Raw genomic sequence first — 12,792 nt, 5'->3', positions numbered from 1 at the left:
TATAATGTTGTTTTTAAATCCAGGGCAGTAGGCATGCTTCAGAACTAAGATAGTGTTTTATGTTTAAGAATCAGTCTTTCCTCTGCTTGGATATTGCTATAGTGTTAGAGGGATTTCCCATTGAGCCTTACGGATTTCATTTCTGACTTGTAATTAGATGGTATTCCAACTTAAGTTGTTTTTTTGAAAAACAGTTATCACTTATCAAAGGCAAGTAACATTTAGAACATTTCAGACATTATTTGGAGCCACAAGTTCAGTTTTCTGTTCAATTGCTTTTTTTATAGCACCGAGTGATCCCCCAAAAGATGTTCATTATGCAAATATCAGTTCTTCATCAATAATTCTCTTTTGGAAGCCACCTTCAAAACCTAATGGGGTTATACAATATTATTCTGTTTATTACAGAAATACTTCTGGTACTTTTGTGCAGGTAAGACCTGAGTTTTCTCCTAGTTCTTTATTTACATCCTTCAATTGATGATGGTATAGACACGGCATGGTAGAAAAAATAATTTATCTTACATTGATAATTATCTATAGTCATTTTATAAAGCTCACATTGACAGAAAAATATGGTGGAGAAATGTCAGATATTTTTTCATTTCTCTATGTATGTGTACACACGCACACATTTCTATATTAGCTTCAAAGGTATTATCAACAATGAAGCTGCCACCTATTTAAAACTCTGTTTAAAAATATGGCTCTAATTCCACTCCTCTAAGAAGTGTTCTCTAAAGAGTTGATGGTTTCATTTACCCTCAATTATTTCTCAACTAAGACAAATTTTCTTTTGTTTGTATACAATATAAATACCTCTCATGTTTGGATATGTTTGTGTGTTTTTTATTTTTAAAAACTGTTTTCAATTGTTAGCTAGAGTAGTAATAACTATTATTACTAGTATCCGATATAATGAAAACTAGAAATGTGGTTAACTTGAGGAATGCAAGGTACTAGACTCACACACTTTGCATATGGACACTTTCTAAGATATGAATGATAATATGAAAATAGCTAAAATGCATTTCATGTAGAAAATATTTTTTCAGCAGAATTTATCTTTCTAAACTAAATATTTTACAGAACTAATATGTATTAAAAGAATAAAATTGGACTTGTGACTGGATCAGGACTGAGGAAAGATGGGCTATGGTATGGAAAACACTAATTTAGGAAATATCCTGCTTTTACTGATAGACACCATGGACTGCATGTTGGTTGTGACTCTGGCCATTCTTATTTCTCTGTATCATTTTGAGCAGGAGAAGAGAGATAAGTCTTAGACATTCCAGGTTGCCTGATCCCAATTGTTACTGACACCCCAGGCTTAGTTACTAGAGTGAGTCCAATGAGCAGCAATCTCTGGGCTACAGTATGACTTGCTGCAATGCATCTGCAGTAACGTTTACGGTAATGAATGGGGTCAGAGCAGAACTTAGCAAGCTGTCTCAGCACTAGCCCAGCAGTGAGTAAAAGAAAGTCCAGAGGTTGGTTTGGTTTTACATTCCGTTCTAGGCCTGCTAAGAAAGGAGTAAGAGGGAGGATCCCTCTTTTTGCTATACCTCTTTGTTCTGCTCTGTTTGGGGAAGAGATATGGGATTAGCATATAATTTATTAATGCTTTCTAACTGTAATGTTGTTTATACATTTAGCAATGTCATATGTCACAGAGATGATTGGAACTGCAGATTTTTCTTTTTTCACAAATTGCCAAAAATTTGCTAAGTGGTGTCAATAATTCTGAATCTTACCAAAGCATTTGCTTCTGTACAATTTACTTGATGGCTTATTCATGATTTTAATTTGGTTTTCTTTGTCTGTGTCTAAATAATCAAGTGTAAACATCTAACTCTGGTTTCAACATGATCTTCCGAGCCTCCTTATTCAAACCTGGGTATATAAAACAATCTCATTTGCAATTTATCTATCTTAGACAATGTAATATTTTATTAAATAATCTTGAGAATGCTTTTAAGTTTGACAGCTGCAAGAGGGCAAAAGCTAATGATGTTAAACATTTCACATATTTTTGAAGTTCATCTGTGCTTTCATTTCCTCCTACAGTTAATGTTAAATATAGCATCAAAATCTTCACTCCCTGAGTTTCTATTTTGGATTGGCAGAATAGAAGAAATCCTCAAAATCAAAATTATGTAATGGGATAAGTGTATAACTTATTTTCTTCCCCATGCTTTTCCTTCTCCTTCCCGCCAAGATTTGTAGAATTATCTCATGCATGGCACATCATATTCTGATTCCCAGTCCTGGCATCTCATACTTGTCTTAGGCTCCCTTATGCTGTAACAAACAGCCTGAAGAAAAGGGTCATGTGACACTTATCTTTCATTCTCCCAAAGTCCTCTGTACTGTGTCATGCATAGGTTTAATACTCAATAGATAGTTTAATTGAGCCCGGCTGGTGTGGCTCAGTAGTTGAACATCTATGCAGGAACCAAGAATTCACAGGATGGATTCCAAGTCAGGGCACATGCCCGGGTTTCAGCCTGGATCTCCAGTTAGGAAGCTTGCAGGAAGCAGCTGATTGATGATGATCCGCTCTCTTGGATGTTTCTACACTGAGTGGCCAGATTATTATGACCACCCCATCAGTACTTCATTGACACTTCCAAAAATACGGAATATTGAAAACTTCCTAAGCAAATACTCTCAAGGTTTCATTATTATTATTTGCATAACTAATTCACTTCATTGTGCTGATGGGGTGGTCATAATAATCTGGCCGTCATAATAACCTGGCCACTCAGTATAACTCTCTATCCATCTCCCTACCTCTTTCTCTAAAAATCAATAAAAACATATTTTAAAAAAAACAGTATCTTCCATCCCTGTCTGTCCCCTTATAAAATATATTTTTAATTGAAAGGACATAAATTATTTTAATAGACCAACATTATTTTCAGTACTTAGTGATACTTTGGAGCACCTGAGTTTGTAGTGATCTTTCCTTCTTATTCTGGGGAAGTTAATCGCTCTACTACAACTTGACAATCCCCATTCTGCTCTCAATTGTTGTAAATTGTCTTTTATAAAGTGTATTAATGCTTCTGCACTTTAATTTCTACCCACTCAAGGCATGTCTTCTCAGTATGCCTGACATTGTCTCAGTATATTGTAAAGTGCAATATAAATACTAGGTGATTAATCAAATTTGAAAAGTTTTTGCTAAATACCTTCTGACTATATTTCAATACACAAAAGAGTAAACCTTAATTAGATCATTTGAATCATAAGATTTTTTCCCCAAAAAATAAATAAAGGAATGAAATAATTTAGATAATTGGTTTAATTCTAAATTTGTTATGTCTTTACATGTTTATGCATGTCTATGCACACTCAGTATAAATAACTTCTGGCTGATTCAAAATAATTTGTGACTTAATTGTCATCAAGGTCATATAATAGGTAATCAGAATAAATTCTATTATAAAGAAAAATTAAAAGTTACACCAGAAAACTATGTTAACATTTTACATGGTACTTTATATAAGCTTGTTATTCTGTGTGTGAAGTAGGTGTGTTGGAAAATATTGAAATTCACAAATCATATTTTGTGTGAGATTGTTACATTAATTTAATTTGTCTGCTCCTAAATAAATCACCACAAAATTGAAATAGACCTTCTATTACACTCATTCTTCTCTTCTTCCCCAAATATTGGCAAAGGAACCTCAAAAACTTGCTGAATTTAATTTGTTGATGCGGTGTAAAATCATCCTAACTACGAATTTTAGTCAAATTGATTATTCAATGTTATTAAGTTAAATTACCTAATTGCCATTTGTTGTTTTTTGTTATGTGCGGACATGGTTTTAATTGCTTGATCTGCTTCATATCATCTAATCCCCAAAGCTCTCTGTGAAGTAGAAATGGTTATTCCCATTTTATAGTTGAGGAAGAAGGCGCTGTGAGCTTAGATGATGTTCCCAGAGCTATCCTGCCAGAATGAAGACAGGTTTATAGAACTCTATGTAAGGGCTTTGTGTAGATTGGAATGATTTAGATTTCTCTATGTAGATGAACATATTACAAATTGATTCATACTAATTGCCAATTTTTTTTTGTTAAAAGTCTGTTTTCCTCTATTTTAAAATTTATTTTCTTTGTGTGTTTTGTGTTTAATATTTGCTCGAGAGAAAATGATCATATAAATTTCCCAATAATTTAAACAATGCCTTGGGACCAATATAACTAGGAGTCAGGCCAGAAATTTATAAAATTTCTTACTCTGCATATAAGAGAGTGTATCTAACTGCCCTCCTCTCCTCCCCAGGATTATAGAGAACAAGAAGACTCATTAAAGATGAATAACTATATTTAGTTAGTTAATAGAAAGAGATGAATACTTTCATAATTCCTTCTTCTTTAATAGGAAGGAAAAATTAAAAATATATTATACTCTCAAATTTTAAAATATATCATTAACATTTTGAAAAATATTTGAATGTTTCATAAGAAAACTAACACTGTCAGCAAAGATGCAGCATTTTTCAGTTGGTCATTGGACCTCTTCGCTGTTCTGTATATTGATTTTGTAATAAAAACTACCATAGATTCCTCTTTTAGTACAAACATATTTCCAGTTTAATTATTGCAATAAAATGTCCTATGTTGATTTTCCTCAAAGATTAACATATTAAAGTAATGAGGCAACCAATTCATGAATAATTATTTTTGGAATGTTCATGTATACTAAAACTATATTCTGAACAATTAAAACAATATGTTTATTTTTCAGAATTTTACACTCCATGAAGTCACCAATGACTTTGACAATATGACCGTATCTGCAATAATAGATAAACTGGCAATATTCAGCTACTATACATTTTGGGTAACAGCAAGTACTTCAGTTGGAAATGGGAATAAAAGCAGTGACATAGTTCAAGTATACACAGATCAAGACAGTATGTAAATGAAAAGTATTTATTAATATTTAATAGGATTAACTTAAAACTTTATAATTATTTCACAACCTTCTATTTGTATGTATTTGTAGTAAGACCGACATTTTATTTAGGCACATTTAACTAGTCATTATAAAAGTTTGAAAATGCATTTAACATAGCTATAAAACTATTACAATAATAATAGCCTTTCTCTTCATATAAACTGCTACCATTTATTCATGAAAACTGTGTTGCTGTTATTGCTTCAAAGGATGTCACAGCCGTTCGGTTTGGCCATGAAAGACCGTTGTACACATGGATGGGTTTTCTAATAGCTGCTATGCTTACCATTTGCTTTAGGAAATACACTTTTTTCTCTAGCAGCTATTTCATTTCAGTCTTTTAATCCATATAGGACTCTATGCAGCATTTTTGTTTGTTTTGTATTTGTGACTAATATGCCCAGAATAACTTTTTAACCCCAGAAGTTTCTTGTATGCGACTTCTGCAGAATCTTGTTTGTGCTAACTATAATGACTGAAACTATCAATGTTTTTTAGGTTTCAGCTTTGGGAATATGATACATGGATTATTGCCTATTTCTTCTTATGGTTGTAACTTTTATTCATTTTAATATTATTTTACATTAGTTTCAGGTTTGCAGCATAGTGGTTAGACAATCATATATTTTACAAAGTATTCTTCCTGATATTTCCAGTACCCATCTGGCACTATACATAGTGATTATAATTTATTGACTATATTCCCTATGTTGTACTTTACATCCCTGTGACTATTTTGTAACTACCAACTTGTATTTGCTAATCCCTTCAACTGGTCCCTCAATCCCACCTTGTCCACTTTTATTTAAAGACTAGTCTCATATTGAGAAATGGCATTGACCTCTACTGCTGAGAGTAAAATTCCATGTTTATCATCTGAAGATTGTAAGTTGACAGACTGTATATACGAGGAGTGAATGCTTTCCTTGTTGGAATAATCTTTAAATAGTTCACAAGTTAACCAGCAGAATACGATAAGGTAAAATATATGGAGATATTTGTTTACACAGACTTTAACAAAAGTGTTTTAATGCAATATGTGGTCAATATTATTTCAGGCATTTTTTAGAAACAAAAATATTTTATAGCTAATTACATTATTGCAATATTTAAATATATATATATATATATATATATATATATACACACACATACACACGCATACATGCATATCTACACACTCATAATCTCCATATTGTAAGAAAGAAAAGCCAAGAGAATATTATAGAAAAATAATTCTCACACATAATAGATGTGTGAGATGACAGGACTTATTTTGAATGATTTTTAATATTATTTAGAAGATATTTTATAATAGGTGGTATTTACTGTATCTGCATTTAAACAATTTAAGAGCTGATGACGCAATAGATGCCATTTTAACAATTATCCTCAGTTTGTGAATTTAGTTAACATTATTTAGGGTGACTGATAATTTTTATATTTTGCACACTACCTGTCATAGTACCTGAAGGGCCTGTTGGAAACCTGACTTATGAGTCCATTTCGTCAACTGCAATAAATGTAAGCTGGGGCCCACCACCTCGACCCAACGGTCTAGTCTTCTACTATGCCTCTCTGAGCTTACAGCAGACTCTTCGCCACGTAAGACCACCTCTAGTTACGTATGAGACAAGCATGTATTTTGATAATCTGGAAAAATACACTGATTATATATTAAAAATCACTCCATCAACCGAAAAGGGATTTTCTGATACCTATACTGCCCAGCTACACATCAAAACTGAAGAAGATGGTAGGCTGGATCCTTTTATTGTCTATTAAGCAGATTGTGTTTTTTAAAATTTATATTTCTTTCTGGCAGGAAACATTATTTTTATAATTATATAGATTATTTGTCCTCAAGTAACTAGCCTTTCGATAAACACAATAAGCTCTAAGTTTCTTAAAATTTAAATAATTAGATGCTAATAAAATGAAGTCCCATTATTATTAAAGCCTTTTTAAAATGCTAATTCACTTTGGTTTCATTTAATATTCTTTTTTTCTTTTATAGTCCCAGAAACTTCACCAATAATCAACACTTTTAAAAACCTTTCCTCTACCTCAGTTCTCTTATCATGGGATCCCCCAGTAAAACCAAATGGTGCCATAATAAGTTATGATTTAACTTTACAAGGACCAAATGAAAGCTATTCTTTCATTACTTCTGATAACTATATAATATTGGAAGAGCTCTCACCATTTACACTATATAGTATTTTTGCTGCTGCAAGAACTGTAAAGGGACTCGGTCCTTCCAGTGTTCTTTTCTTTTACACAGACGAGTCAGGTAAGCTGGAATGCCTATTTCTTCCAATGCTTCACTGTTGCAGCACTTGCTCTCTCTTTTGAAAGGAACCGCATGGAAATGAGAGGATATTTGATTGTCTATTTGTAACAGGTTTACAACTACTCATCCACTTCACTTAACTTTCATTCTTTTTTCTTCTTTTCCTCGGGCTTCAGAACGAAGTGTTCTGTTTAAAGCTGCTTTGGAACTACTGAGTTCCAAAAACATCATTGTTTATGCTATTGGTTTCTGAAATTAAAATATGATCATTGTGTAAGTCTTTCTTAACTAGTGTCTTCAGGAAGCTACAGTCACAATGATATTTTCATGTTAAAAATCACGAATATAAGTTTTATAATGTGTTTTCCTACAGTGCCTTTAGCACCTCCTCAAAATTTGACTTTAATCAACTACACTTCAGATTCTGTGTGGCTGCAGTGGAGCCCGAGTCCCGTGCCAGGCGGTATTGTTAAAGTATATAGTTTTAAAATTCATGAACATGAAACTGATACTATATTTTATAAGGTAGGTTGATTATGACAGTATATTTTTATTTAAAAAATTCAGAACGGGAATGAAACTTTTGGCATGCAGGGAGAAAATGGATTGCTTTAAACAAAACAAGGGCCATCTTTCAAGAAACATTTTTAGTTCCCTGCAGTTGAAGGATGCTTACGGAAAACACAGAAAATACTTGCCAAATATGCAAGCTGAAGAGTTCATAGAATGATTTACTTAGAATTTCTAACTTCTACATGTCTACATTTTAAGAAATAATTGCACCATTTTGTGAGTGCTGGAAAGTACATAGTAAAATATTTTTCAGACTAAAAACTGTTATTATCTTAAATGTAATATATTTCTATTTGTTGTTAGAATGAAGTGCCAAGTTAATGGTTTTAACCTTTTCTAAAAAGTGTTTTTACTGGACTTCTGGTAATCTTCCCTGATAGCATATAATCCTACACTAATTGGTATTTTAAGATGTTTCATTATCTTTTACTTGCAACACTAATTAGTTTGCAACACTAAACACCCGTTCCCTCCTCCATTTTTAGGTCTCAGAATCAATGAAAACTAGCCAAAGAACTGATGTAACAAAAAGACTGAAATATACTTCTATGATTTCTAGCATTTAATTGCCAAAATATGTTATAATGCATGACATTTATTTTTTTTTAAGTGTTCTTTTTTTCCCCAAAGGCAAATTGAAGCACTGGTATGCTTTTATTTATAAAAGCAAGTTATAGCAAGAAAAGTATAAAAAATCTGCAGTAAACATTGTTGTTATATGCATTTCAATTTATTGCTGATGGTAAATCATTTTTATAGTGTATGTAGCTTACAAAGGGAATAGTAAAAATCAAAATCTGTGATTAAGATTATATCATAAGAAACAAATAACTTTCTGGAAGTCAATGTATTACTTCAAAATCTGAAAGGCTGAGTAGAATTTGAATTATATTTAGTACTCCATAAATGTGGACTCTCTTTCCCAAAAGTGTGAAATTATATTAATGACCTAAAGTCTCTAGCCCTCTAATATCTATCTCTTTTCTAATCTTAACATTTTCCAACTTTTAATTTGCTTTGGCTATAGGGGTCACTGGCAAATAGATATTATAAGGGAAAAAAATGAATCATTTTCTTAATGTTATCTTGTTTGTGGGATAATGTGTATGTGTGTTGGAGCATGGGTGTCATTGTGCAATCTTTTCTTCTCAGAACAGTGATCTCCAGCATCGACGCCATTACTTTTAAGAGTTACTGCTCTGCGTTAGACAAGTTGTTTAACCTCTTATGACTCAGTTTCTTTAAGTGCCAAATGGGAACTATAAAGATACATACCTTAAAAAGTGAGGGTTAGAAGGAAGAATCTATAAAAAGCACTTAGGACTATCCTTGGCATGTGATAAATGTGTTAGCTATTATTGTTACTATACATAGTTATAAAAAGAACAAAATATCCATCCAGCAATGTAATAGCCCTAAGTATAACATGACATTATGTCATAATCTTACTATGAAAATAAGTTGTATTCTAAGATTTTTAGACATTCTGTTCTCTCAATATGAATACTACCATTAACATTCCACTGTCAGCAAAATATAATCTTTATACCATAAAGTACTGATTATATAATTTTGGGGTGGAGAACATAGTTTTTCTTTAAAATCTACTACTTTTAGTTCCTCTTTTTACATCTATTTTCTCTTCCATCAATTCTCACGACCTTGTTTTCTTTCAGTGTACTCTCATGCCACCTTTTTCTTTTCCTGACATCTAATTTACTGTATCTAGTTCCCTCCCACTGTTTTGTTTTCTCTATTTTCCTATTTTCTTTCTATGTTTTCATCCATCCCTATGCCGCAACAGTATCAGTTTCTCTTATTTTTCTATTTTTATTTTTTCGAGTTATATGTGGGTTCATGGAAGTAGAGTACTCCAGAGCCACTCCAAATGTCTGCCATGCCAGTCACTCCAGAGTGGTTCCCACGGAGATCAAGAAGATCCGGGTCTGCAGATAATTCAGGCCGGTCCTGTATCCTGAAATCGTTTATTTAGTGAAAAGTTCTATTAAAAGATGTTCGGCGATACTCCTCACTTAGGTCTTCTTACTGCTATTCTTGTGTCAACCTGTTTACTATTCACTCTCACACTTTCATTGTCAACTCTTGAGTTGAGGCACTTCTCTGGGTACCAGCCTTTCTAACCAAAATCAAAATTTACCTACACTGTGTTTAATTTTTTCTTAGTAGCAATTGTTTGTATATTTCTCTAATTAATATTAAAATTCCTTGATGACAGGGGCCATGCCTTATATGTTCTTTAATATGCTGGTTATTTGACAGTATGCTTTGTAAATAGTAAGTGCGAAAAAATGAAAGGAAATAGTGTAATGTAGTGAGTTCAAGGACTTGCCGGAGATTAATTTAAAATATGATTCTAAGTACCCAAGAGTTAGTAATCTTGCTAAATTTATGTTACTGAAATATTTAATAAATAAGTCAAAGTGTTTTATATTTTGGGTCAGATATAATGCAATATTCTTAAAGTTATACCACAAAGGATATTGTCTTTTTCTTTACTTAACTACTCTCTTGGTTAGGATAATTATCTTTGAATGAAAATTTCATACTCAATGGTAAAATTTTCTATGAGAAAACATTTTCTTTCTTGGGCGCCTGTGCTGTTTTTTTTCCTTATCTCTTTTTCCTAAAGTTCTGTCAAATAGGAAATGTAGGAGTTGTCTAGGAAAACTCATAATATAAGCTTCACAGGAGCAGATATTTGTTTATTCACTGCTGTATTCCCTTGCTTAGCATATAGTAGATGATGAATTAATTTACTTAAACAGAATATTATTGGGTATTTAAAATGAATTTAGATGAATTTAAGAAAAATCAAGTATCTCTGACCACCTGTAAAATGGATTTAAATTGAGGACTTTAATTTTGGTATATTTAAAGAAAGTAATTAGGATGTAATTCCAAGTAAGAATCTGGGAGGCAAAATGAAAACAAAATAATCTAGTCTTTTAAGAAATGTCAATAATGAGATTCTTCATGCTGAATGTCCAGTTTATCCTTGCATTATCAGCTTTCCACTCCCTGCGCCACACAAACATTTAATATTTTCTCTTTAATTAAAATATCCATGCTTATTAAATCATAGGTTAAACATGGCATAACTTTGATGTGTTGAAATATGTCTTCCAGTTACAAACACATTTTTGATGATGCATTGTGATTAATTTATTTTCCTGCTTTTCAGAATATTTCAGGCTTTCAAACTGAAGCCAAGCTTGTTGGACTGGAGCCAGTCAGCACCTACTCTATCAGCATCTCTGCCTTCACCAAAGTGGGAAATGGCAATCAATTTAGTAATGTACTAAAATTCACAACCCAAGAATCAGGTTAGACACAGCATTTTGAATCACCTAAGATATTTCATTTGTATTTAACCCTTTCCCCTTCCCTTTTTCAGTCTATGTGATAAAGTATTATTTAATAGTTCACTCAAATAGAAGTTGAATTTTAATTCTTTAAAACTAGGCTGGGTCTTGTCTGCTATCAAATACATGTGTTCATATGCATATATTCACACTTTTGTTTTCTTTTTAAACTGAGGAAATTTTAACAAAAGACTAGTTTAGGAACAAAGTAGGATCTATATATCTGTAAAAGTACTTAATTCCTAAGACCACAGCATTCTGTACCCTGCTTGGTTAAATAATAGGACATTTTCAACTTTAAGAGTTATAACGTCAGCTGGTTAATTCATAGTTTTTAGCTTCAGTCAGTGAAATAGATGTTCACAAAATTCAGTTTTGTACATTAACTTTAAGCAAGTTATCAACTGCCTCTTGTTAACATATTTTATGACTATATTGTGATATGTTTTTGAAAAGAAAGAAGCAAATAATTAATGATATTTAATTGCTGGAACCTTGGATTAGATGTGAAATTGTCTTTTCTTTAATGTTAAATTTCAGTCATTCTGTAAGTATTCTCCTGTAGTTCTGATGCCTGTATCTTCCAGAGGAAGACAAATGGGTGTGTAAAGACATAAATTTGGATCAGGGGAGAGAACTGTAAACAAGTCAAATTTGCTTGAATATTCTTTCAATAACTGTGATTTACATAATGACAGCTAGTTGGTTCCTTTCACTACTTGTTTGCAGTCTATTAACTAACTGTATTCTAATTTTCCTTGTAGCATCCTCTTTTTACTATAATAGGATAAGCTATGCTGACATTAGGGGTCGTCAGGTAATTCAACATTTCCATGGGAACTAACCAGTCTCTCCAGCCTGCCAGTCACTGTGGTGGGCTGGGTATTTATTGCTCTTTAACTATGTCTACCATAAATAGAGTACTTCTGAAAAAAACGGGGTCACTTCCAAGTGAATTCAGAGAAGTTCTAGGGGAACATGGATGTAATTAAAAACTAGGACTGATTTAAATCTTCCCTTCAACGATTTTTATAAATGTACTGAAGAATCAGGTCTTCACAATTCTTCCAAGGAGGCCATCTCAATATAAAAGCACCCCCGCCCCCCATCCAAAAATAGTTACATGTCTGCTGGTACTGTTAGGCCCAGATGTGCCATATCAGGGAGGCACCCTGTATCTTTGTTTTGCACAAAAAAGTCTTCATAATAAAGTATTGCTAAGAGTTCTCCTTCCTGATTAAGAAATAAAGGAGCAGGTTTCAGTGGCTGCCGGAACTTGAAACTATGCAGTTGCCTCTGACTGTGCAGTTTTGAGGATGTGATTGCAGCTTTGGCCTAGGAAAATATCAAGTGAATGGTTTAGTATTGTAAGGATTAACAAGAGAGCCAAGAAAATAGACCAACTGCCATTTGTTTCAGCTAAAAGGGGGTCATATGTAAAAAAGGGAACTTTTTGAGCACAAATTGAACCGTTGATATGTTAAATTTTTATTCTGCCGCTACTAGATATGATTTTATTTAGCAATCACATAATTAAATGATGTATCTTCTACATGTGTATAAATTTT

The 12,792-nt window shown here is 32.6% G+C and overlaps 1 protein-coding gene across 2 annotated transcripts in view; it reads left to right on the top strand.

Moving 5' to 3' along the window:
• The window catches only part of PTPRQ (protein tyrosine phosphatase receptor type Q), a gene marked incomplete at both ends in the record, with an annotated part of 267,149 nt that overhangs the window by 128,091 nt on the left and 126,266 nt on the right, over positions 1–12,792 (top strand). For both annotated transcript variants that reach the window (XM_081083373.1, XM_081083372.1), the window contains 6 exons: positions 288–433; positions 4,763–4,931; positions 6,441–6,731; positions 6,993–7,268; positions 7,642–7,793; positions 11,044–11,185. In XM_081083373.1, coding sequence (XP_080939499.1) covers positions 288–433; positions 4,763–4,931; positions 6,441–6,731; positions 6,993–7,268; positions 7,642–7,793; positions 11,044–11,185 — 1,176 coding nt within the window. The remainder of the gene's footprint in view (positions 1–287; positions 434–4,762; positions 4,932–6,440; positions 6,732–6,992; positions 7,269–7,641; positions 7,794–11,043; positions 11,186–12,792) is intronic.

This window comes from Myotis nattereri (genome assembly GCF_964212035.1).
Source record: "Myotis nattereri genome assembly, chromosome: 2".
NCBI classification, from domain to species: domain Eukaryota; kingdom Metazoa; phylum Chordata; class Mammalia; order Chiroptera; family Vespertilionidae; genus Myotis; species Myotis nattereri.
This window is presented reverse-complemented; position numbering and strand designations above follow the sequence as displayed.